Source organism: Crinia signifera, chromosome 6 (assembly GCF_055691185.1).
Source record: "Crinia signifera chromosome 6, ASM5569118v1, whole genome shotgun sequence".
In the NCBI taxonomy this organism is placed as follows: Eukaryota; Metazoa; Chordata; class Amphibia; order Anura; family Myobatrachidae; genus Crinia; species Crinia signifera.
Genome location: NC_139222.1, coordinates 172,089,605 through 172,115,943, shown reverse-complemented (window position 1 = coordinate 172,115,943; position 26,339 = coordinate 172,089,605). Strand labels below are relative to the sequence as shown.

Sequence of the window (26,339 nt, the reverse complement as noted above, 5' to 3'; positions counted from 1 at the left end):
AGGGATGCTGCTATCAAATGGGGCACTGGGTATACATAGGCTTGGTTATGTCACATAATATAACAGATATACGGGTATACTGTATGTACTAAGCCTAGGAGAGATAAAGTAGACAGCGGTACCAACCAGTCAGCTTCCAACTTCCAGGTTACAGGCTGCATTTGGAAATTGACAATAGGTGGTTGGTACTTAATTTCCACGTTATCTCTCTTCAAGGCTTAGTACATATAACCTTAAGAAGTATGGCTATATGGAAAACAGTAGAGTAAAATGTAAATGGTCAGAGATAAGCAGTGTTGGCAAGGACTGTCTTAAGCATCAAGTATTTGCCTACTGCAGTTTTCCAAAACTTGGACCTCAAGGTATCTTAACAGAATATCTATACCTTTTACCATAGGGCCATATGGCAATGCGATGTATGTCCCTGTAGACGCAGGAGCAGAGGCCCAGAAAGGGGGCTGTGCATGTGTGGTTAGCGCTGACCGCCTGCTGACCCTTGCTGATAGTACTGCCCCACCAGCAGTGAGATCTGTAGCCCAAAGGCTTTGATGGGCTACTGCCGACTCAGAATGGCGGTAGGCCCGGTACATGATGCTTCCCAATGTTGATACATCGGGCAGCATCACATCCCTCATAGAAATCTATAGGGGATGAGGCTGTGAGTGGGGCAGGAGGGATCGCTGCAGGGATCGATCCCTCAGTTTTAACTTCAGGAGGTACTTAATATTTGTGGCTAATCTTCGAAAATGGTCGTTTTCGGGGAATTAGCCACAAATATGAAATAGTAATGCATATTAAGTTCAGGTGGCTTAACTGAGAACAGGTGATGCAGCCATTTTGATTTACCCATCCATGCTAAAATATGGATATACTTTATACTTTAATACCTTAAGTATGATATACATAGGCCTATTGAGAATATTTAAACGGGTTGGGATCATTTGGTCTATTGCATTATGGTAGAAAGTCATTAGGTCGAATCCATTAGGTCGACATGCTAAAAGGTCGACATGATTCTAGGTCGACATGGGAAAAGGTCGACATGATTCTAGGTCGAAAGGTCATTAGTTCGACAGGTCATTAGTTCGACAAGGTCATTAGTTCGACATTGTCTATGTCGACATTCACAAGGTCGACATGGGGTTTTTCACTGTTTTTTTACCTGAATGTCAACACAGTCGACATGGACACAGTTTAAAGTGCACTGCATCCCCTCGCATCGCTCGCTGCGCTCGCAATGCGTCGGGCACGGTGCCTCGCTACGCTCGGCACACTATTTTATTCTCCCACCACGCCCTAGTGGATGGTAGGGCATGAAATACCGCCTGTCGGCACATGTTGGCTCAAAAAACAGTGAAAAACTCCATGTCGACCTTGTGAATGTCGACATAGACAATGTCGAACTAATGACCTTGTCGAACTAATGACCTGTCGAACTAATGACCTTTCGAACTAGAATCATGTCGACCTTTTCCCATGTCGACCTAGAGTCATGTCGACCTTTTAGCATGTCGACCTAATAGATTCGACCTAATGACTGTCGACCATAATGCAGTAGACCAAATGACCGCATCCCATTTAAACAAATATACTGTGTTTCCATCATGTATTCACTGATGAATCGTGGCGTGGCAGCACACAGACAGTATATTATATAATGTTATTGTGTGCAAGTCAATGACCGTTCTTGATCAGACCATACTGTAGGTCACCTTTTTCTGTGCTGCCACATATAATCAATCTCTTGTCATGTGGTTAACCTGGATATATTTCATGTCTCTCTATATAAGCATTCACAGTAGGCATTATGGCATTTGTTATTGGAATGTGTTAAATGTTCCGTTGTTATCTGTTAAATTGTGCTCATTATTACATTATATAGGTTTTTGTTCTCAATTTAACATATACCTGTAGCTTAAAATCTATGTGATTTCATTTGTCTTTTAGCATTTTGATAACGTTCATCAAAGACAGAAACGCACCATTATGGCAGGGATACCTCATTGCAGTATTGATGTTCATTTCATCTGTAACCCAAACATTGATCCTTCATCAGCACTTCCAGTACTGCTTTGTGACAGGGATGAGGTTGAGGAGTGCTATCACTGGCATAATATACAGAAAGGTATACTCTGCTTCCATGGGCCGAGGGCTGTATGGGCGTAACTGTGGTAGGCACTGCGTGGTGCTGGACCATGTGACATAATTTTTATCAATATATATATACAACCCACTTTATAGATAAGATTAATGTGGAACAGTGCTTTACAGCTTGTGATTCGATTGGATGACAGTCGTATAATGATACTGAAGGCTTCTTGTTTATAATAATAGAGAAATAACATTTACTGTAGGCAAGCGATGCAAGACTCCTTACAGTGACTGAGGCACAGGGCCTGGTACTGAGGCTGATGCAGAAGTGCCCACAGCTGCTTCTATTGGTGATCACCTGACTGCTACTTGTGTACATCTATGTATATGAATGTGCAAGGACTAGGGCCAGATGTATCAAGCTTCAAAAAGTGATAAAATGGAGAGTGATAAACAACCAGCCAATCAGCCCCTACCAGTCATTTTCCATATCCAGCCTGTAATGTGACAGGTAGGAGCTGATTGGCTGGCTGTTATCACTCTTCATTTTATCACATTTTGAAGCTTGATACATCTGGCCCTAAGACATCCAATCTCATACTTCGTACTCACTCTAATACTGATTTGTGTGTCTTTGGATGTACCATCAAACCTTGCCAAAGCCCTATGGCAAGATTTCTCCATCCCTGTATGGCCTCCTACGTGAATGGATTGAGACATTACTACTTTCACCATACAGACAGTCACCTCTATAACATGCCCATATGTCCGACCATCATAGTGTGTACTTGTTACATTTTGTCATATAACACGTGTTATTGCAGCTTTTGCTGTACAAGTGCCTTCAGCAATTTGAGCTTAGTACTGATTCATTAAATTAGTATGTGTGCAGTGTACCTAATATTCAATATATTCCAGTTCTGAGATTCAATGCCTGAGATATATGTTTCTTTGAACTTTGAAGTGTCAAGTGTGTTCAGAATCTGATATTGTGCTATAGCATTGTGCTATACATTTACTAAGATGTGAGTTCTACTGAAGATGGGATATGCCCACAGCAACCAATCAGAATCTACTTTATTATTTAGCACCTTCAAGATAATAGATATAATCTGATTGGTTGCTATGGCCAACATCCTATCTTAAAAATAACTCCCATCTTAGTAAATTTACCCCATAATGTTTCTGTTTGGAACATTAACACTAATATTAAGAAATTGTTTACTTTTTATTTTTTGTTTTCAGAAAAACTGATATGTTAGGGTTCTCAATAAAATATTTCATATTGGTAGTTATTAGAACATGGAACAATATTGGGCAATATAACTATTTACCAAGTAACTTTTATTGAATAACACGTACAGATGGAGCTGCTCTCATTAGATCGCCATTCGCTGTTCCCAGCCAGCCGCCAGAGTCCAATAGAATGGGGCGTGCGCACACGAGATGCACCCTATTCTCCCGGAAGCCATGCAGTCCTCCGCCTGTTTCCCCGCACATTGCCATCTCTGCCCCCGCTCCCTGCCCCTCTCCCTGAAGTGAAGATGGGCAGGGAAGCCTTCTGTCCCCGCTGCCTTACTGACGGGGGCGCACGACCGAGCAAGCCGCTCGCGCGACCCCATACTCCAGACCTCTGTCCACTAGCCTGCGCCAGCTGATGAGATCTGATGGCGGCTCCATCTGTATGCTTCACAATTTGGACATAACATATTAATAAAATAAATGTAAAGGGTTTATAGCCTTTCCACAATATTCCTTTTATGTTTTCTTTAGTCTTTGGTGATTACCAATGCAGCAAAGCGTTCCTCCACTGTTGGGGAAGTTGTGAACCTGATGTCAGTAGATGCGCAAAGATTTCAAGACTTGACGACCTTTCTCAACATGTTATGGTCGGCTCCCCTGCAGATCTGCCTGGCACTTTATTTTCTCTGGCAGGTAAAAATCATTCTTGATAAATACTTGAAATTTTTGATTCATCATAATGACCTGTAATATTTTCCTTATATAGGAAATGTAATCTATTTCTAAACAACATTTTTTATTTGAATTTATAGAACAAATGTGAGTGATGCTGGAATTTTTGGCAGATATTTTGAACATCTCTTACAGAGTTGCTGGCACTCAAAGGGTTATATACCAGATCAGTGATTATGGGACATAGTTATCAAATGTGTCCATTAACACATGTGTCCATTAAAAGTCCATTAATTGCAGACATTTTTGGGAGATATGAACATTAATTAACAGGATGTAAGAAGGGGGGACCGCACTACACATGGCCAATATCTGCTGCAGTCCCTCATTAGTAGTGGCAGCCCCAGGACTGGCTCTAGAATAAGGCAGCTTTAAGAAGCTGCCTGGGGCATTGGGATCTGGGGGCCCCACTCAGTCTGCCTGAAGTAAGTCAGTGAGGAAGAAAGCCATGTTGTACTTAACATAGGTGGCGGCTGTGGAACTTCTAAGATGCCACTTCCACAATTTAATTTGAAGGTCTGAAAAGTGGCTATTATTGGCAGAGTGGGATTAGTGGGGGCAGTAGTTTGAAGGCAGGAGGTTGCCTAGGGTGCATATAAGCCTTACATTGGCCCAGTGCAGCCCAGACTTCTTTGGAGTATGCAAAATTGTGACATTTCCCAAGTTCTGGAATGCAAATTGGCCCTGATAACTGAACACTATGTAGCCTATAGCCTTCATTGCTCTTAACTTTTTTGGGGGAGGGGGGGGGGGGGTTCAGTATCCACACATGTGTAGTAGCTGCCCACTGCTCTATTGCATTAGTGATGCATTTGGTTTTACACATAGCAGGGACTTGCTCCTGCTCGGTCTCTGCATAAGAGCTTATAGGTTGCTACTTTTCTCCCTCCACTTCAAGGATTAGTAAATATGCCCTTACATTTCTTATTGCATGATATGCAGTGATAGGAAATTATAATTATTTAGATTAATTGATGAATATTAATAAATATCCCTTTACATATTTTATCCAATTATTTTGTATGCTGTAATATGTTAAATGTATTTTATTTTGTTTACAGACTCTGGGACCGTCCGTGCTGGCTGGGGTTGCTGTAATGGTTCTTCTGATCCCAATTAATGCCTTTATTGCCATGAAAACCAGGGCTTTTCAAGTAAGAATGAGAGGGTACAGAATTGTCTCACTTTGGGGAGGTTACTCAGTATGCATTATTTACAGTAGGCTAGTGCCTGGCAATACCAGTCTGTCATGACAAGGCCCCACTAAGCTTTGGCAAGGAGTGACCCAAAGACCCTTTCTCCCACAGTAGGCCTTTTGGCTATAACGGGTTGGGTATTAATGGTGCCCTTCTCCTCTAGGAAAAGTTCCAAAGTCCTATGCCCCCCAGCATGCTTTTTCACATTCACTGGGTGTTGAAGCCACACACCTTGGGCTTCAAGAAAAAAAAGGTGTACCTCCCAAAAAGAGTGCGTGCCCTCACAAGAAGGGGCATGGCCTCACAGGAAGTCCCTTGCTAACATCATTTCATGGCATATGCCCACAAGAATTTTCCGATTTACTGGACATCACTCTGCTGGCTCCTTCTCAGGGGAAAGGAGCAGGGCACTGCAAGATAATGTCACAGTGCCGCACCTGGCTCCTGGTCACTATGGAGGAGCCGGCATTTTGGTGTCACCCATTGGAAGGGTGACACCCGACTGCAGTCCCCCCCCCCACACACACACACACACACACCTCTGGTGACACCCCTGAATAGTGTTAACAAGCAGCAAGATAACAGTCAATTCTTGTAGTTCTTCCATGGACAAGAGTATGGATATAAGCAAAATCAACAAGGGCCATATTGTGGTTTAGCTAACTGTGTCAGAGCACCTCCAGTGACAGGATCATGGGTGCCCAAGGTTCATTGATGCACATGTGAAGCAAAGGCTAGTCATTTGGTCCAATCCCACAAAAGAGCTACCACAGCACAAATTGCTGGCGATTGTAGAAAGTTGTCAAAACATGCAGTGCCCATTCTGACCTTTTCCTGCCACCAAAACCACCTACAGTGGGCATGCGAGCATCAAATAAATATATTATGACATGGAAGATGTTGGTGTGGTCTGAGGAATGACATTTTCTGTTACATTATGTGGATGGACGGATGGCCACCACAGTGCACTATGAGGAGATAGCAAGCACGCAGAGGCAGTGAGATGCTCTGGGCAATGTTCAGGTGGAAAACCTTGGGTCCTCCATTTGACTCCAAACACCTATCAGGATACTTTGCTTCATCACACTGCAAAAATGGTTGTGGAATTGTTTGAGGAACATGACAAAGAGTTAAAGGTTTTGAGTTGGCCTCCAGATTCCCAGATCTCAATCTTACTGAGCATCTGTGGGATGTGCTGAAAAACAAGTGAGAGTTGTGGAAGTCCCGATTCCCAACTTTTAAAGGATCTGCTGCTAACATCTTGGTGCCAGATACTACAGGACACCTTCAGCGGTCTTGTGGGAATCATGCCTTGATGACTCAGAGCAGTTTTGGTGGCACAAGGCAGACCTGCAAAATATAAGGCAGGTCTATTTCATGTTATGGCTGCTGGGTGCATAAATAACTATGCTTGTGAACAACTGACAAGTAGATAGCAATGGTATACATATGGTGAGGATGTTGGCGTTCAGAATGCTGACGCAGGCATCCTGAATGAGAGAATACTTAGTATACTAAGTATACTTACCTTCCCACTGCCCCTAAGTATACTTACCTTCCCACTGCCCCCTACCCCTCTCTTCTAGTAGCCTAACCCTACTCCATCCCCCCCACCCCACTGCAGCCTGACTTTAACCCTCCCCGTTAGTGCATAAACCTAACCCATGTACCCTGGTCACCTAACCCCCTCTTCTAAGTGCCTAAACATAACTCCCCCTCTCCACCGCCTAACCCTCCCTTCCCTGCAGCCTAACCCTAGTCCCCTACTAGTGCCTAAAGGTAACATCCCACCCCATCCCCAAGCGCCAACATACTCACTGATTGGGATGCCAGCTGTCGGTAATACGGCTTCAGCATCCTGATCCATTTAGGGTTCCGGCACCAGCTACGATACTGAATGGCTGCATCCTGGATGCTGGGTTGCTGACTGCATCCTTATTTCATCATTATAATGGACAAAACTTCAGCACAAAATGCTTAATAAAATATAAAGTATGTACAGTAATGTTCAGTTTTGCTCTAATAAGGTAAATCATAGACTTGAACTTCTGTAAATGAAATGAATATGAACATAACTATTAATGTTTTTGTTGTGATTTGAATAGGTTGAACAAATGCAATACAAGGATTCTAGAATTAAACTGATGAATGAAATATTAAATGGTATCAAGGTCCTAAAACTGTATGCTTGGGAGCCATCATTTGCCCAGAAGGTCTTGGAAATACGCAGCAAGGAACTGAATGTCCTTAAAAAATCAGCATATCTCAATGCATTATCGACCTTCGCATGGACCAGTGCACCGTTCTTGGTAAGATTTCTCATTTACTAATCACTCAATCAGAATTAACGTTAGATAAACATGATGCTAGAGTTCTGCCTATACTGTTATCATCATTAACCTGGTAAACATTAGTCAAAGTAAAACTAAAAATATGATTCCAGACTGGTAGCACTGAGTGTCACCTGACAACTGACTAAACCATGCACAGAATTTATACAGGTTTTCTTGTTCATATACAGTAGCGCTAACATTTCCAAAGGGGAACACATATGATTGTAGCCTCATACAGACTGTTCAAAGGAAGTAGCAATGGAAACATAGGAAAATCTATGAGCTTGATTTGTCTTTCCATCCTCCTGACCCCACACCAACATTGCTAGGTCACCGTGTCATTCAGCCCACCAAAAACCTTTATGCAATAAATAACACCTATCCTTGTGTATCAATTCTTATTTCCCGAACTTGCTGCGCTGTATATGAAACTATTAATAAATAACGTCACTTCAACACAGCCCCTCGGATCAGCTATTAATGCAGAACATATTTAGTAATCGTATTGTACAACTGTACCATATTGATCCTATTGGCAGTACCAATAGGTGTTGATATAGGTATCATCAGTGTGTGCTGGAGCTCCATATAACAAATAACTTAACCAGGATTGGTTTCTCAACCAGTTAGAACAAAGGATGTAGGTTAACACAGGGTTAATAGAGTAGGTACACAATGCAGGAATATAGGATAACAGTCCCAGCCAGGAATATGTGGGGTAATACAGGGGGTTCAGTATGAGTTGCCAACAGTTGAAATACCGACAATCACTTGGACGACACTGTTATACCGACAGAGTGTAAATACCAATGGTCAATATCCCGACAGGTACATAGTACGGTCAGTTGAAATACCGACACGCAATATACCAACATGATCGTAATGCCGAACATGTAAAAATGCTGCCACAGTTGTAATGTGGACATGGACACCGCATTAGTGTTCGCTGCACTTTTCATGCTTCTAGCGCAGTGTCTCGCTGCACTATTCTCCCTCTATGCCCACTGGGAGTATGAACAGGTTGGTTTTTGTGAAAATATCATGAAAAACTATTATTTGTGGTTTGTACTTCAAACTGATATCTCATTAAAAAAAAAATATTTAAATGACCCTGCACAGAAACAATAAAACACTCAAATCTAACTCTCTCTCTGCACATGTTACATCAGCCCCACCTGCAGTGCAGATGGTTTCATCCATTAGAGAGTGATTGTGCCTTTCTGAGTGACCCAGCAGTCCCAGTTCAGGAGATAGGTAAACAATGCAGGCACTAGAAGAGGTGGTGTTAAAAATGCATACATCATTTGTAAGTGCAGACCGCAGACATTTGACAAATTCTGATGTAGAACCCAATGTAGAACAAATTGTAGAACAAATGCATACATCATTTGTAAGTGCAGACCGCAGACATTTGACAAATTCTGATGTAGAACCCAATGTAGAACAAATTCTGATGTAGAACTGCTGTAAAACCCCAAATATAAGGGTTTGATGTATTAAGCAGTGAATTAGTTTAGCCCAGGACCAGCAGAGAGGTTTACCAGCCCTGCCTACTCTCTATTTCTTTATTGCTTTATAGAATATATTCCTACTTAGTGCAACTAAATAATAAAAAAAAATATTTCACATTGGTGAAATAATAGTTAATTTTGTTTTACTAAAGTAAAATATTTATTAAATTACTAGCACTATAGTATAGACCCGCATATGCTTAGTCGCCTCGGCCCTGCTATTTTTACCTGGTGCCCAGGCTCACGGGTAGGCCCGGGGCAAAGCAATGCACTGTGGGGCCCCTACACACCCATTCGCTGGAACCTATTTCAGAAAATCTTAATATGCCCCCTCTTTTATCCCACGCCATCACATGCTTACATACAGTGAACGCCTGTCAGCACTTTGATTGAAATCCATTGGTCTGGAGGGAAGGAGGCTTGCCTCCGCTCTCACTGCAAATTTCTATCTCAGGACAAGCAATTATATAGTAGATTAGTATGTTTTGGGGGGGGGGGGGGGTTCAGATTTATTCATTTATAAGAAGTATTACAAACCTATACTCCAGAATGGCTGGTGATATCTCTGTAAATACATAACTTTGGGATCCACGGTTTATAATTAATAGCTGTGAAAATTGTCTCATTTTTGTAGGTGGCGCTGACTACTTTTGCTGTGTATGTTACTGTTGATGACCAAAATGTGCTGGATGCAGAGAAAGCATTTGTGTCCCTCTCTTTGTTCAATATTCTAAGATTCCCCCTTAATATGCTTCCTCAAGTTATAAGCAACTTAGTACAGGTAAGACAATACAGTTTGTATCTATTTGGAAGGTGGAGTATTGTAGATGTTCAATGAACATAAGCCTGTGCGGTGTATTAAATACATGGCAGTTTTACAAGCCAATGATGTTGATGGGATTAAAAGCAGTGCTTTTAAAATGAAATATATGCCGTAGATTACAGTTAAAGAAATGTACTTTAATTCCAGCTGCAAAATTTTTGATGAATTACCCAATATCAGCCGTTTATTAAATCACTGCTAATTAAATATAAGACTTTTTTTTTTTAAAATACTACAATATAAGTTCTTGGCAATAGTTGTTATAAAAATAATAATGAAAAAAGGGAAATATTGTAATAGTGTAAGGCGACCAACGGTCCTCCTTTAGGGAGGACAGTCCTTCTTTTGTAAGTTCTGTCCTCCCTCGAAAAGTGTCCTCCTTTATGTTCTCCTTTATTGCCCTTAATTACATTGCTGCAGTGGCGGCTTCCACAATCAGACCTCGCTGATCGCGCAGTGCGGTTCCTTTCTCAGGCTCAAACAGTAACTTCTGTACATGCACAAAAGTACTGTATGCGGCCATAATATAATAGCCACGTGGGAGCTGCTGCGCACACCCGCCCAACTGCAGCAGCAGCACCCTGCGGCTCTGAGTCCAGACTCCAGCTAGCCACGCAGCATGCCCAGTCCAGGCCCTGTCTCGGAGGAGGAGGTAAGAGACAACCATGGGATGTTGCTATGAGCAACGAATCGTATTCTATCTATTATCTTTTAGAAGGTGGTAAATAAATAAGATGTAGATTTTGATTGGATGCTCTCAGCAACATCCTTTTTTCAATAGAACTCCCATCATAGCAAATAAACCCCACAGTTCAATCCCCCCCAAATAAAATAGTTTTTAGCGTTTTTATTAGTGGGAAAATATGGCCAATAAAAACAGTTGTCTTATGTTAAGCTGATAGCTATCATGGCGACATGTATCGGGTCAACATGATAATATCAACACGGCTGCAATGTCGGCTTGCAACATGTTAACATACTAAGCATATCAACAGTGACCATGTTGTCGTTCATCATGCACACATAAGTGACATTTCAACATGATAGCATGTCCACATAACATTCCTTGTGGTCCAGCAGTCACTTTTCTTGGTCCCAACGGCCAGGGGGACCCACATGGCACACTCTGCACCCACACTGTATATTATACTTACCCCACCGAAGTGGTGGCATCCCTGTACATAGATGCACTGCAGACAAATCGCTTGGCCAAAATGGCCCTGGCCACTGTGGCTGTTTCCATGATGCAGACAATCTTTTCATGGAGACTTGTGAATGCGCAGTATACTCTGGCATATGTCAGAGTATACCCAAGGGGGGTGGCACAACGGAGGCTGCATACAGGCCCTCTTCTTTCTTAAAATGTCCCTTCATGTGACCATCACTTCTGACACAGATTTCTCCCCTTTCCATTGAAGGCTGACCATAAAATGGGGGAATGTGGCGCAGACTTGCCACGTGATGTGTGTCCACTTCGGAGTGTGAAGCAGGGGAAGTAGGTGTTGGAGGTAGTCTGGGCCCCAATGCAACAGTACTCTTACACAGGTTACACCACCTGCTGAGGGGTTGCATTGATTAAAAAAGGGCTTTTTGAATTTGCAGATGGGAGTCCTTTATACCAACTTTTACTGTATATACTGTACAAACTTAAAAATCTCTATAATGTATAGAGATGTGCAGGTCCGAATTAACCTGGATTTACTCGGATCTCAGAACGGGATCTTATAGGCCACGGGTGTCAAACACAAGGCCCGCGGGCCAAATCTGGCCCGCCAGACCTCGTCATGTGGCCCGCGCGAGGAGATAGCACGCAGGGCAGTGTGTCCCAGCTCCTGCCTAGGCCACCTCCTCTCACCCACCCCACCGCGGCCGCCTTACCTGTTCCTCCACTGTCGGCGGCCATGTTCCTGTAGGCACATATGTATGCGGCTACAGAAACATGGCCGCCGGCCTCCACGGCTACGTGGAGGAGGGCCCGGCCGCCTGTTCCCTCTGATGCCCGGCAGTGACAGACACTGGGTGGGGACGTCATGACGATGACGCCGCCCGACCATGCGTCTGTAGAGAAGTAGGAGCAGGCAGGGAAGCTGGACCGGGAGTCGGGGACAGTGTGGCCGCAGCAAGCAGTGAAGAAAAGCTGGAAGCCGCAGCAGCTGCAGGACAGACGGAGAAACAGTAAGTGAGGATGAGGATCACACTCACAATAAAAAAATATATATATATCTGCTGTTTCCTGAGGTGTCCCCGTGTATAATAATAATAATGCCATGACACCACAGGCTGCTCCTCCTGTATAATCATTTATGTGTCATGGCATTACTTTTATTATATTATACAGGGGGAGCAGTCTGTGGTGTTGTGGCATTATTATTATACAGGGGGAGCAGCCTGTGGTGTCATGGCATTCGGGAGCAGCCTGTGGTGTCATGGCATTATAATTATACAGGGGGACCTACAGATACAACCGGCCCTTTGAGGGTGACCAAACTGCTGATGCGGCCCCCGATGAATTTGAGTTTGACACCCCTGTTTGTGACATGTTTTTGAGCCAAAACATGTGACGGTTGATAGCCAATAAGATCCTGTTCTGAGATCCGAGTAAATCCAAGTAAATCCGAACCTGCACATCTCTAACAATGTATCACAAAATGCTATAAACACTGTTATTTGCTAAAAATACACTTGCTGGCTATCACCTTTCCATCATTTATAAAAGATCCAAAAACCCTTGACACCATTCAACTACCTCGATTACTTTGCTTATGGCCACTAACAGCTTTCTATATTGTGCTGCTTATTTGCCTCTTTTTTGGTATTCTTCAAATATGTTGCATAATGCAGAATTAATTTGCAGTATCAGCTATTTGCCATTTCTTAATGAATGGCGCAGGTATTAAAAGCACACTTCGGGGAAATATCCTGAGAAATGTACCTAATAATTTTCACAGGCCATGGAATCCACAACCCAATAATTGATGATGGGGTAGATGTTCTAAGCCTCGGAGAGTGATAAAGTGGAGAGAGATAAAGTATTGACCAATCAGTTCCTAACCTCCATGTTCCAGGTTTCAGCTCTATAGTTAGAGCTAATTAGTTTGTAGTTTATCTCTCTTCCCTTTATCCCTCTCACAGGCTTAGTACATCTGCCCCTATGTGTATTTATATTTTTTACTTGATTATAGATAAGAATGTTTATGCAAATATTATGTGATTTGTGACACATGATGTCATTGCTTTAATATCAGGCCAGTGTTTCCATTAAAAGGATCCAGAATTTCTTGGCCAATGACGAGTTAGACCCGAGCGCAGTGAATAGAGATAAAACAATACCTGGTAAGTTCATAACAATTAATGGATATTTTTTCTTTACATAGAGTTCACTACTTTTACATACATATAAGGCAATTGTAAGAATATTATCATTCATCAAGGCATTTCCTATAAAGGCAAGAAAAAGCAAGCCAGGGATATATACAAATTAAGGGTTGTCATGGTGATCTCTAATATCCATATTAAGTTATAGAAAAGGGTGCAATATAACTTATTATACACAAGGGCCCTGCCAAAAACATTTACATAATACAGTAGATAAAGTACATTAAGACCACACATTAAACTTTTATACAAGATCATTTATTAAAAACATGTAAAGCTTCCTTGGTAAGGTGGTATGAAGATCAAAATATCCTAACACAAACAAACTGGGCATTAAACCAGCCAGAGGTCCCTTGTGCTGTCCTGACATGCTGTCAGCTAGCTCTGCAGTGTTTGCTTTGTGTCTCTGCACCACCCCACTCCTGCAATCCACACTCCTCTCATGCCAATCACCTACCACTCTTCCATTCCATCAACCACCTCCTTATGGAAGCTTTTTCCTACTCCTGCTGCTGATAGTCGTAGTCTATGGCAACACCAGTACACGATCCATGTTGTTGCTGTGGTTCCAGAGCATCTGCAGCTTAGAAATATATTTAAGAGCCACAGATTGGCAACCACTGTTATAGTTAGCTAGTGCTCTAATGAACATATGAAATATAAAATGCCTCCTAGTGCTACTTCCTTTAACTAGAACCAGTGAAATATTTTATGCCAATATTTGAAAATATTTTTTATACAGTGCTAAGAATATACTATTTTTTTTTGGCTTACATAATGATTATTTTTATTTTTTTTATCATTGACAGGTAATGCCATCACAATACAGAACGGTATATTCACATGGGCACAAAGCAGTGAACCAATTCTACAGAAGTAAGAGCATTATAACATAATGTGGCATTATACTGCATGAATTACCACTTGACATTCTATACATATTTGTCTTAATTGATTATGTGGTATATTTTAAGCAGTTAAAATGAGGAAAAGTTGGATATGTATACAGTGGGGGTTAATTCGCAGCCTTGCGAGTCCACCAAACCCCGCCTTGCAAATGGTTGGCTGCCACCACCCATCCGCACGTGTGATTCGTATGCAGGGCATACATCCATTCGCAGGCCAGGGGGATCCACCCACATCTTTCGATGGTCGATGACTATCGAAAGATGTAGAAGGTGCACGCATATGTAAGGTTGCTCTGAGCAACCTTACATATGGGTGCACGCTGGGAAGGAAATGGGCGGGCAGCTGACATCTATTGACAACTATTTTCACAACCATGATTTTTCACATTTTACGCCTTTCTTTGGGTGAATTTAACTCGCTCTGTTCAATTCCCATGCTGATTTCTTACCTGGGCGAAAAATCGAGCATCGGCAAAAATCATGTGGATCGCCGAATGTGATGCAAATCCAAGTGGTTTTCGGCAAATTCGTACCCATTTTTCCCCATGTTTTTGCCCATGCCAATTTGCACCCCCAAAAAAGTGAAATGGCATGGCGTGATTGAATACTGATCGGCGAATTATTGACGATTTATTGCCTGCCCAGGAAATTCGGCCAGGATTAAATACCCCCTAACTCATTACTCTTGGAATATCAATAAGAGGCAGAAACATACAGTAAGTGATGGATTCATTGCTAACCAGCTAACTAAACCAAAATAGTATAACACTGTTCCAGCAATAGTATGGAATCTTTTTAAGCAAAAGCATTGAAACTAACATTTTCAGATATTTCACTAAAATGTTAAAACACATAGACCAGTGTTATCCAGATATTCCCCTGTGTGTGTTACAAAGGAAAGTATTTCCCTCCTGTTTGACTAAAGCCATTGGAAGCTCTTCCCACTTCATTAGGTTCCTACCTAACAAATGTAATTTCGAGGCTTAGAACTTCTACTATAATATATACTGTCATCAGGCTAGACTCAATACTGTCATTAGGCTAGACTCAATTATTAAGTCATAGGTGTCTACTTATTATGCTCAAATATTTTTCCTTGTGAATTAACATTCGTTATTGCCGGTTCTCGCAATGATAACATATTACTTAACATACCAATTTATATTTTGCGGTCAGGCTGATAACCTTGATAAGTAGGCAGCAAAAGCCTTTAGAAACAGATTTCCTTGTTGTTTACATTGGAATCGTACATACTGTAGCTTGGACATCTTGTGCAGAGTTTAAGAAGAGAATAATATTCTAAACATGTGTTCCGTTTTCAGTATCAATTTGCTGGTCCCCTCTGGATCTCTGGTTGCCATTGTTGGACATGTTGGATGTGGAAAGTCATCTCTGGTGTCAGCTCTTCTTGGGGAAATGGAGAAACTGGAAGGAGAGGTCTCAGTGCGGGTTGGTAGTACTCTTATCTAACTGTAGTCTAATAATATATAACTAGTTTACATAAGATATTGGCACTTTCTTACCCCCAATTAATTTAGTACTGTTGACAACAGTGGGATTTATTACATGTGTGGATTTATTATTTGAGAAGTGAAGTGAAAACCTCCTTTATGTATGTTGACCATAGTTAATTTGTTAAACGTTGAAATGAAAATATTTATTCTCTATCATTTTCCAAGTAATCATGAATCCAAATACAACAAGCAGAACATTGCACCAATGCTACCAGCAAACTATGTTAAATTAAACCAGCAAACTATTGGTGCAGACTTTCATTAAGATCATGGTCTTGCTGTTGTAATTTGTACATCTTATATATTTTCAGTTTACTGGTGAAGGTACATTTTAGGAACTGGATCTGTAGTATCTCAACCAGGCAAACTTTTCCACAAGATCTTATGAATGGCTAGATTAATCAACAGACCAAAGTCATCTCTTGTTCCACCGACTTCCATAGTGTTACTGAAGCTACTTCACTACGTGATAATCCAACTGTTGTTTTTCAGGACTATATCATTAGACAGTATTGTACTGTTGATGTATGATGATGACCAGTCTCTACCCTGGAAGCCATTCAAGGTGTGCTCTTTTGAGCACCATCTGACTGACTCCAGAAGGTTCTTATTTAGCAGAGATGAAGGGGTCAGTCCCATTTGTCAGTTATAAAACCATTCTCAGTGCCTTCTTAGCATACACAAGCTTCCATGCCGTTCAGATGAACAGCAATATTGCAGGGGCTTACCTAATCCAATAATAGTGTCTCTGATTCTAGAGTTGGTGGGGCTGTTAATTCCTACCATTCCACAAGCTCCATTCCTATGGTGATACATTGTCTGTGTTTTCTAACTTCTCCAATCACCAATATTTATCTACAAGGAGAGGGCCTTGTTCAGAAGCCCTTGCATTCTCCATTTGTTGCCATGGAACCTTAATCTTATACAATATAGTGAACTCATTTAGCATGCCTTACTCTGGCTCCTCAGTGCTTCCTCCCTTAGAAGTCACCATCTCAGATAGCTGTGTTTCCTGGCCCACCATTTGTGTACTTAGTAAATTTAAAAACTCAGAGGAGTCTTTTGCACTGTGCTGTATTTCAAAATCAATACTTTCTTACATCGACTATAAAGGGTGGAACCATTGATGTCCTTGGATCCCAGGAATCCTTAGACATTGTACCCTGCTATTTTGGACATCTGATCATCTGCATCCTCCTAATGAAGGATAAAAGGGGATTTGTTTGTAATTACTGTTATATCCTTTTGTGCTGTAGAGACTGAACTTGGGTCTACAGTACTTTACTTTTATGGGCCTGTATTCATTACTAGGCTATTGGTAAATTGATAGAAGAAGCAGGAGGGTTTCAGAAGGGAAGACATTTATTTGCCTTGTACAGTATAAGAGAAAAATATTGAAATGTAAGCAGAATTTTTTTTTTTTGTACATATGTGGTGTATTGGCAAGGAGTACTTTGTTTTACAATATTTTTTGCTTCTAAAACTCAAGCATACTGTATCTGATAAAGGAAACTATTCTAGAACTTTTATGTTTGTCATTTCAAGGGGTCCGTTGCATACGTTCCGCAACAGGCATGGATACAGAACTCGACTCTCAAGGATAACATCTTGTTTGGTAAGATAGGAAATGAGAAAAACTACCACAAAGTTTTGGAAGCCTGCGCTTTACTGACTGACCTGGAGGTGCTACCTGGGGGAGACCAAACAGAAATCGGGGAAAAGGTAGAGTCAAATTTCTACTTGGGGTAGTGTACTGATGGTCAAATACTTTACCTTAAACTGTACATAATATGTGGTCTTTCAGTTATTTGGCCAAAACAATGCACTTGTCTCTTATCTCATAGATTTCTAGTCCTCTCAAATTTACCTAAAGATATATATAGATTTATAAAAATGTAAATACATATCCTAATTATATTTTAATATTATGCATAACATAATTTTTGGTCTATAATAATACAGTAAGCAATATATATATATATATATATATATATATATATATATATATATATATATATATATATATATATATATATATATATATATATATATATATATATAACAGAGTATAGGCAGCAGCAGTCAGGGGACTAACAGCAAAGCACTGCTCCCAACATGACCCTCTCCAGGAGGGACACAATGCTCTGTTCCTGGACTTTCCACTTAATGTATGATTACCATCACCTGTGGTAAAACACCTTTCCTTTCAATTAACCAGTCCCACACAGGTGAAGGCAATCCATAAATTAAGAGGGAAGTCCAGGAACAGAGCATTGTGTCCCTCCTGGAGAGGGTCATGTTGGGAGGTATGGCAAAGCAATCAATAAGGCTCAGACACGGAGGTCTCTTAAGCTTAAGAGACCTCCGTGTCTGAGCCTTATTGATTGCTTTGCTGTTAGTCCCGTGAGTGCTGCTGCCTATACTCTGTTATATTTCGGATGTCCTCCGACCACTCCAGCACCCGGGCAAGTTGTCTTCAAGGAACATTGAGTGCCTTTAATATATGTGTGTATATATATATATATATATATATATATATATATCAAGTCTGCATGCCCAATCTGGGTGTGACATTGTTTAGAGCAGTGGTAGCCAACCCTAGCCCTCGAGAGCTACCAGTTCACATTTTACAGACAACCTAGCTGCTGCACTCATTAATCACTGACACATTTTAAAAGATACACAGATGGAGCTAATTAGCTCACTTGTGATTCTGTGAGGAGACCTGCAAAACATGCACTGTTGGTAGCTCTCGAGGACTAGGGTTGGCTACCCTAGGTCTAGAGCATGGGTCTTCAACCTGTGGCCCTCCAGATGTTGTGAAATAACATGCTTCAACGTGCATTGCCACATTTTTTTTCTAGTGCATGAAAAAAACCTCAGGGCATGCTGGGACATGTAGTTCCACAACATCTGGAGGGCCACAGGTCCATGGGTCGACACCAAAAGGTCAATGTTGACGAAAAGTCATGAACAAGGTCGGGTTTGCAAAAATTTCAACACAAGCAAAATGTCAAAATAAGTTTTTCCTTTCTTTTTGGTGTTTTTGTCGACACCTGAGCACATGGACCCCAAATTAGTGTACTATCCATTCTTACATGGCTGGACATGCTCAGGACAGGTCTCTCACTTGGGATACACTTTACTATTCCCAATCAGAGTCCACGTGGATTGTATGAAAAAGTAAGAAAAATAAAATGTGAAGATCTCCTCCTAATCATGTTTCGACTTTTCATGTCAAACCTTTTTTAAATATCGATCTTGTGCATGTGGACCTTATGTTTCCGACCTACAGACTGTCATCCTGGACATTGCCTATCAGCCATCCCAATATTGCCCAATCTGTGTTTATTTTAGAAAGTAAAAACAGCATAAGTGACATATGTGAAATCTGCTGCAAAAGGAATATCAGATGTTACTAATAGCAACTAGTGACATGCTTATTTCCTCTGCATTAAAAACTGACAATGTGGTTGCTATGGGCAAAATGTACAGTGTAAATGGTTAGCATTTCTGCCTCACAGTCATGGTTTGATTCCCACAAACTGCTAACTGTTCGGAGTTTGTATATTCTCCACATGCTTGCGTGGGTTTCCTCCAAAAATATACTGGTAGGTTAATTGGCTCCCAACAAGAACAATTAACCCAAGAGTGAATGTGTGTGCTTGTACATGTGGCAGGGAATATTTGGGGTTATTCTGGTTGATTCCACAAGAACCCGTCCCCCAACTTCGCAGCATGTGTTCACACGCAGGGCCTGTGAATGGATGTTTAACATAAACATCCATTTGCAGCCTGTGGGTGAACACTCACATCATTCCATGGTCGCCGACCATCCGGTGATGTCACCGCCACCGATGTCACAACCTGATTACCGTGGGAATGCCCAGCGTTTACATGGGAATGCCCAAGAAAGGCAGGGTGTTCCCATGGGCACAGCCTTGGCTGCTTGCACCCGGCAAACAGTTTGTTCGCCATGGCCTCGAACCCCGTGACCCTGCACTTACGCCGTTTGAATGTTCTGATCCGTGACCAGAATAAAGCTGGCCAAACATCTACAGATCGATTGGGCTGGTTGGAACAAAATCCTGATAATGGATGAGAGCAAAAGACTGATGACCATTTGCTTTGAAATGCTGGAAAACTGCCAAAAACTGTCTCAGATATTACCAAGTTTTTGTTCCAACTAGCCCAATCTGACAATCGGGGTGACATTTAATAGGATGAGAGTTTTAGTAACTTTTCAAAATCGCCCATTATCGCACTTTTTAAAATTGCTTTTTTTGCTTCAAATTCGCATATTTAAGGAGCTGCGTATTTCAGGGAAAAAGTGCGATTAAGTGCAATAATGTGCGATTTTTAGTCATGAAAATGTGCGATTTTTAGTCGTGAAAATGTGCGAGTTTGTGAAAATGTGCGAATTTGTGTTTTAAAAAAATGGCATGAAGTCCCCCCCTCCCGAGCATAACCAGCCCCAGGCTCATTGAGCCGGACCTGGGACAAAAAATTTGGGGGTCCACCGTATTTTGAAACCAGCACCGGGCTCCAACAGCCCACGATGTCATGCCACAGCCGGGGGACACTTTTTACATAAGGTCCCCCGGCCAAACCAAAAGCACCGTGGCTGGTCAGCCTTGGACGGAGTACCTGGGGAAGTGGGGACCCCCCCCCCCAATAATGGGGTGTCTTCCCCCAAGGCTTCACCCGTCCAGAGCTGAAACCCGCGGCTGTCACCGGCATCCCAGGGCTTTGGACGCCAGCCTGATACGGTTAAAACACTCATTCATAACATTGCTTTATACAGGTGAACTACAAGTGCCAGCAGGCCTCCCCTGCATGCTGGGACTTGGCGAACCACAAGTCCCAGCATGCGGGGCATTAATGGGCCCGCCGGGACGCGTATTCCACCTGTAAAAAGAATGTTAAAATAAAGTAGAACTTTATTACACACACAAACACACACCTCAATTTTACACCAATATACTTACCAACCCAGGGTCCAGTGCTGCCCTCCCTCCTCCAGAGCCAGCTCACCCCGCACTGACAGCAGGGTGAGCCAGCACTGCTACCAGCTTCTATAGCGCTGTCCCAGCGCTACAGAGGCGGTTAGCGTGGTTGGCTTCTGCGTCTCCATGGACGCATAGCTCAGCCCTGATCAATTTTTTCAATGTAGTTTATTTTTCCATTTAGTTCCATTAAGTTATAAAGTTCTATAAATTCTATCCAGTTCTGCCCATGTTGAATAGCTACTGAGATGATCAGCGTAGTAGGTGGTATATATATATATATATATATATATATATATATATATATATATATATACAGTATATATATATATATATTTCTATAAGGTGGGGGGGGGGAGGGGGGGCACCAATACTGTATTTATCTTGCCTCTGGGCAACTGGGACGAACAAATGCCACTGCAAATGTATATACAATAGTAAATTATGTGACAATTATTCAAAACATCCTTTCTGTTCACATTGCAGGGCATCAATCTGTCAGGGGGTCAGAAGCAGAGAGTCAGTCTTGCCCGTGCAGTGTATAGTAACTCAGATGTCTACCTACTGGACGATCCTCTCTCTGCTGTGGATGCTCATGTTGCCAAACACATTTTTGACAATGTAATTGGCCCCGACGGCTTGCTTAGAGGGAAAGTAAGTATTGTTGTTTGTATATCCTCTTAAAATGCATCTTTGAAGTAACAGCTACTGATATATGCATGTCTCAAAAACAAGCAACTGACCATATACTGTATATATACAAACATATTCCGCGTACAAGATGTATACACAACTCTTGCGGTTGCCATGCTATCCCACTGTATGTTCTCATGCCTAAAAAATGAGAGAGAAGCCTCGATGTTGAACTCATCTCAATGTTCCTTCCAGACACGGCTCTTGGTCACACATGGTATCAGTTTCTTGCCCCAAGTCGATCATATTGTTGTTTTTGTGGACGGTAAGGTGTCAGAAACGGGCTCTTATCAGGAACTTTTAAAGCAAAATGGAGCTTTTGCTGAATTTCTGCGGAACTACGCCAATGATGATGATGTGCAAGAGGAAGAATTGACCAGTAAGTATTTACTCTTATAGGCACCTGATAAAGAATCGGTTTCTATCCAAACACTATGAACATTCTCAAGATAAAAAAATTGTGTTGCCAGTGTCATTTCTGCATCTCAGAAAACTTTATTGAACGTCAGTAACTATGGAATGATTTCTCCTGCTAGCTGGGGCATGTGGGGGGATGTGTTCTTATACACATCCCCTCGCATGATGCCGAGGCGATGTGACAAAAATAAGCAGCCACTACAGTATATATTTTACTTCAAACAGTGCCATTTTATCCTTTTCTCATGTCTTACATCTTATTTCCAGTACTAGATGAGGAAGAAGTTGTACTGGCAGAGGAGACACTGAGTAACCACACAGATCTAGTTGATAATGAGCCAGTAGCTAATGAGGCCCGCAAAAAGTTCATTAGGTAAAGAATATCTTGTATAATTTACAAAGGGACCAACCTGATAATATGCTGATGAAAAAAACTAAATGATGTTTTTTCCCTCCTCAGGCAAATTAGTGTTCTCTCATCAGATACAGAACCATCTCACGCAATGTCAACACGCAGGAAGGTCTGTGAAAGGAAGATGTCAGATGTGCCAGGAAAGAAGCCTCCAATGGACAAACTCATACAAACTGAAACAGCAGAGACAGGCAGGGTACGCTCATTTACTGACATGTGTCGGTTATATGCGTGCCAGGGTTTGCGTACCATGGTCATCATCTGCGGAGCTCATGGTTTCCCTTATGTTAGAATTTACTCAATACAATTTGTGTCATGAAAATGATTGCAGACTATTGTTTTTAGAACATAGTGAAAAATAATATCATCATTATTTTTTGTTTTACATAGTTGAATAGTTGAATATAGGGTCTGATTCAGAAGTAATCCCTGATCTATAAATTTGCAAATGAGTGATTATGGAATGACTGCGCATGTGTATCTTAAGCTGGCCATACATCAGAAAGATCGATCTTAAGATCGATTGTGCTCATGATTGTGTACAATTTCCCTTGAAATCCCCGGCAGTCCTTGGTGGTTTTTGGACACACGATCTACACACAATCCATCATACAATCAGTCATACAATCCATCTGCTGCATGATTGTGTACACAAGATGTGCACACAATCTGCATACAATCCATCATACAATCAGTCATACAATCCATCTTATGATGGATTGTATGATTGTGTACACAAGATGTGCACACAATCTGCATACAATCCATCTTACAATCAATTGAGATTGTATGATTGGGCACAATATCTTTCTGATGTATGGCCACCTTTACACTTTGCGCATGTGCAAGGCCAAATAGCATCAGAAATTGCTTATGGATCATAAATGCAAAGCAACCGGAGGTTGACTGAGTAGAAGCCGGAATTTGGGGGTGGTAACCGGCCTTTGTCTTGGAGTGTCAGAAAAAGACGTGCCCAGACATTTTTGGGAAGGGTCATTATTATTATTATCAGCCATTATTATTATTATAATTTTATTTATAAGACGCCATGAGTGTTTTGCAGCGCTGTACAAAGGAACAGTACAGGGAGACAGACTTAACATTACAGTAAATGAATAACAAAAATCCAGGTACAATGAATGCCACAATTCAATACACAATTCAATACACAATTCAACAGAGCTTACAATCTAGTAGGAAGGGGAGACAGACAGATACATGATGTGCCAGTAAGTGGGAGGTTGCTTGATAGCAGGATGTAAGCAGACAGAGATGGTCATGGCGTGTGGCAGGGGTCAGAGGAGCAGCCTCAGGACTAAGGGCCTTATTCTAGTTCACTCTTTCTGACAAAATCCTTCTTAGATAGACAAAACCATGTGCACTGCAGGTGGGGCAGATGTAACTTGTGCATAGAGAATTAGATTTGGGTGGGGTTTTACTTCAAAGTGAGATCTATATTGCAGTGTAAAAATAAAGCAGCCATTATTTACCCTGCACAGAAACAAAATAACTCACCCAAATTTAATTCTCTCTGCACATTTTACATCTGCCCCCTGCAGTGCACATGGTTTTGTCCATCTAAGAAGGATTTTGTCAGAAAGAGTGAACTAGAATAACCCCCTAAGTTATCTAGCCTGTTGCAGACTAAGGGTAGGGTCAGACCTACTCACATTTGCACAGACTGCAAAAACCATTGGATGGTTCTAGAATTGCGTATGGATTTAAGGGTGGATTGCGATTCGCAATTCGCTCACAAATTTACACAAGGCGGGTTTTATTTCTGTCGGGGGACATATTAATTCACAAGGATTTCACTGTACCTGAACTCTGCCCATTGGGAATTCACAGGCATGCTATCCGGGCTGAAATAGCGGTATGTGTGAACACTTCTAACAATGGTTTCTATTTTTTTAGGTAAAAATGACAGTATTCTGGCAATATATTAATGCAGTTGGCATTGCGGTGTCATTGTTCATTTGTTTCCTGTACTGCTGTCAAAACGCTTCTGCGATCGGGGCCAATATTTGGCTCAGTGATTGGACAAATGAGCCTTCAGAAAATAGAACGAGGGAGAATACAGATAGGCGGCTTGGAGTTTATGCAGCACTGGGATTATTGCAAGGTGAGAAGATGCTGAGAAAATATAAACAATGACAAATGTTTGCATTGTAATTTATGAATGCTATTAACCCAATGTGATCTATTGTCTTACAGGTGTCTTAGTAATGGCATCCTCATTTACGCTAGCAATGGCTGGGATTGGTGCAGCCCGCAAGTTGCACTTTTCACTTCTGGACAATAAGATGCACACACCACAGTCATTCTATGACACCACTCCTATTGGTCGTATTATCAATCGGTTTTCCAAAGACATTTACGTGATTGATGAAGTAATACCACCTACCATCCTTATGTTCCTGGCTACCTTTTTCACATCCATCTCAACCATGATTGTGATAGTAGCTAGCACACCACTGTTTGCTGTGGTTATAATACCTCTAGCCTTTATCTACGTATTTGTACAGGTAAGTAGCGGTCTCCTTAGTAGTACAGTACATCTCTCTGCCTGCTACTATGGCACTTTGTAAACAAGATGATCCAGTTCTCGGGGGTTTATTGTTTTGTCAAACAAGTTGTATTTTATACTATACAAAAAGATGACACAGCACAACTCTGGGTATGTTACAGATGTCAGGGGGGGGGGGAGAGGGGACGGAGAGTGTTAAGTATAGAGTATGGGGAGGTGTTGTAGGGATCAGATCAGGGAGGGGGAAGGATGAAGGGAAAGGTAAAGCAAGGATGACTGTGTTAATATTAGTATTCCTATGTACAAAGGACATAGAACTGGATAAAGCTGAACCTTTTATTATAAAATGCTTGAGACTGAAAAGATATATAGGAGTCAGTGTTCTTATCAGGTTATTCTTAAGTGAGATTACCCTGTATACACTCCAGGTTGGTATACTCCCACTTAATAGAGGTGCCCATTTTTGTAGGGATCCAGGTGGTCTTTTAGGGAACCCTTCTGAAATAAAGTACCTAATCTAGGAGAGTATACCACCTCTACAGTTGTTGATGTAGTCAGAGGTGTATAACAGAAGATCATCTATATTGGAAATGTGTAGTATAGTCAGTTCATAAAACACTTTAACAGCCTGGGAACAAGTTGGTTCAAGAGGTGATATAAGCGGTTTGGTGTTGTAATCTAGCGGCGTCCCGCTGGTGTAGAAGACTTAGCACAGGTCTCCTTGTTCCCCTTTGTGGTGTGTAGTCGCCATTGTAACTTCCTGGTTGGGGTCTGTGGCAACCAGTAATGCAGGCAGGATCCTAGCCCTTGCCACCAATGATCATCCCCACAAGAGGTAGTAACACGCCAACATCACACCAAGTAAGCATGCACTGTGGTTGGCAGCAACCACCACCGTCCAAAGGGGAATAAGAAGACCTGTGATAAGTGTTCTACTCCAGTGGTAAACCACTAGAGTTAAACTTCATACCGCTTATCCCATGAGGGAGAATAACCCCTGTAAATCCGGACTCCTATTCTCTGGCTTTTAGCAGTGGGGATTCCAACGTCCGTTTACTGACCCTCGGAATCCTGATGTCGGGAGGTAATCCACCACCCGATTACCTTTACATTCACCATCCCCCTTGCCCTCCTGCTCTTATACTTACAACACCATCTATTCTTAACCCTCGCCGCTCTCTCTTTCTTTATTTTCCTACATCCTTATCATACCCAGAGTATAATACATAGACTCAGGGGTTTAGGACAACCCCAGATACAGCAGCACCATCACCTACCAGGAGCGAAGTACAACATTATATTACTCAAGTTGTATTTTGTCTCATTTAGAGGTACGCTTAATCCAGCAACTGTATTTTGGTTCAATTTTGATGTTGGATTATTGCTTACCTTTATTTCCCTCCCACATCATTGTATTGTCCATGTCATATGCAGCTCTGTTCTTGTTAGCTATGACTCAAATGGGCAATCCAGCTCCTGAAATGTTTTGTATTACTGTGACCATTCTCACGTAACTCCAGGATTGATCACATGTACTCAGACAATAGCAGCATTTTATA

General features: G+C 41.7%; 1 protein-coding gene across 2 annotated transcripts in view; it reads left to right on the top strand.

The window, feature by feature from the left end:
• The window catches only part of ABCC3 (ATP binding cassette subfamily C member 3), a 113,971-nt gene that overhangs the window by 66,637 nt on the left and 20,995 nt on the right, over positions 1 to 26,339 (top strand). For both annotated transcript variants that reach the window (XM_083148143.1, XM_083148142.1), the window contains exons 9-23: positions 1,948 to 2,125; positions 3,865 to 4,026; positions 5,127 to 5,219; positions 7,367 to 7,570; positions 9,740 to 9,886; positions 13,174 to 13,261; positions 14,113 to 14,179; positions 15,534 to 15,660; positions 17,271 to 17,447; positions 21,218 to 21,385; positions 21,620 to 21,803; positions 22,109 to 22,214; positions 22,302 to 22,449; positions 24,168 to 24,375; positions 24,468 to 24,778. In XM_083148143.1, the coding sequence (XP_083004269.1) occupies positions 1,948 to 2,125; positions 3,865 to 4,026; positions 5,127 to 5,219; positions 7,367 to 7,570; positions 9,740 to 9,886; positions 13,174 to 13,261; positions 14,113 to 14,179; positions 15,534 to 15,660; positions 17,271 to 17,447; positions 21,218 to 21,385; positions 21,620 to 21,803; positions 22,109 to 22,214; positions 22,302 to 22,449; positions 24,168 to 24,375; positions 24,468 to 24,778 (2,368 nt within the window). The remainder of the gene's footprint in view (positions 1 to 1,947; positions 2,126 to 3,864; positions 4,027 to 5,126; positions 5,220 to 7,366; positions 7,571 to 9,739; positions 9,887 to 13,173; positions 13,262 to 14,112; positions 14,180 to 15,533; positions 15,661 to 17,270; positions 17,448 to 21,217; positions 21,386 to 21,619; positions 21,804 to 22,108; positions 22,215 to 22,301; positions 22,450 to 24,167; positions 24,376 to 24,467; positions 24,779 to 26,339) is intronic.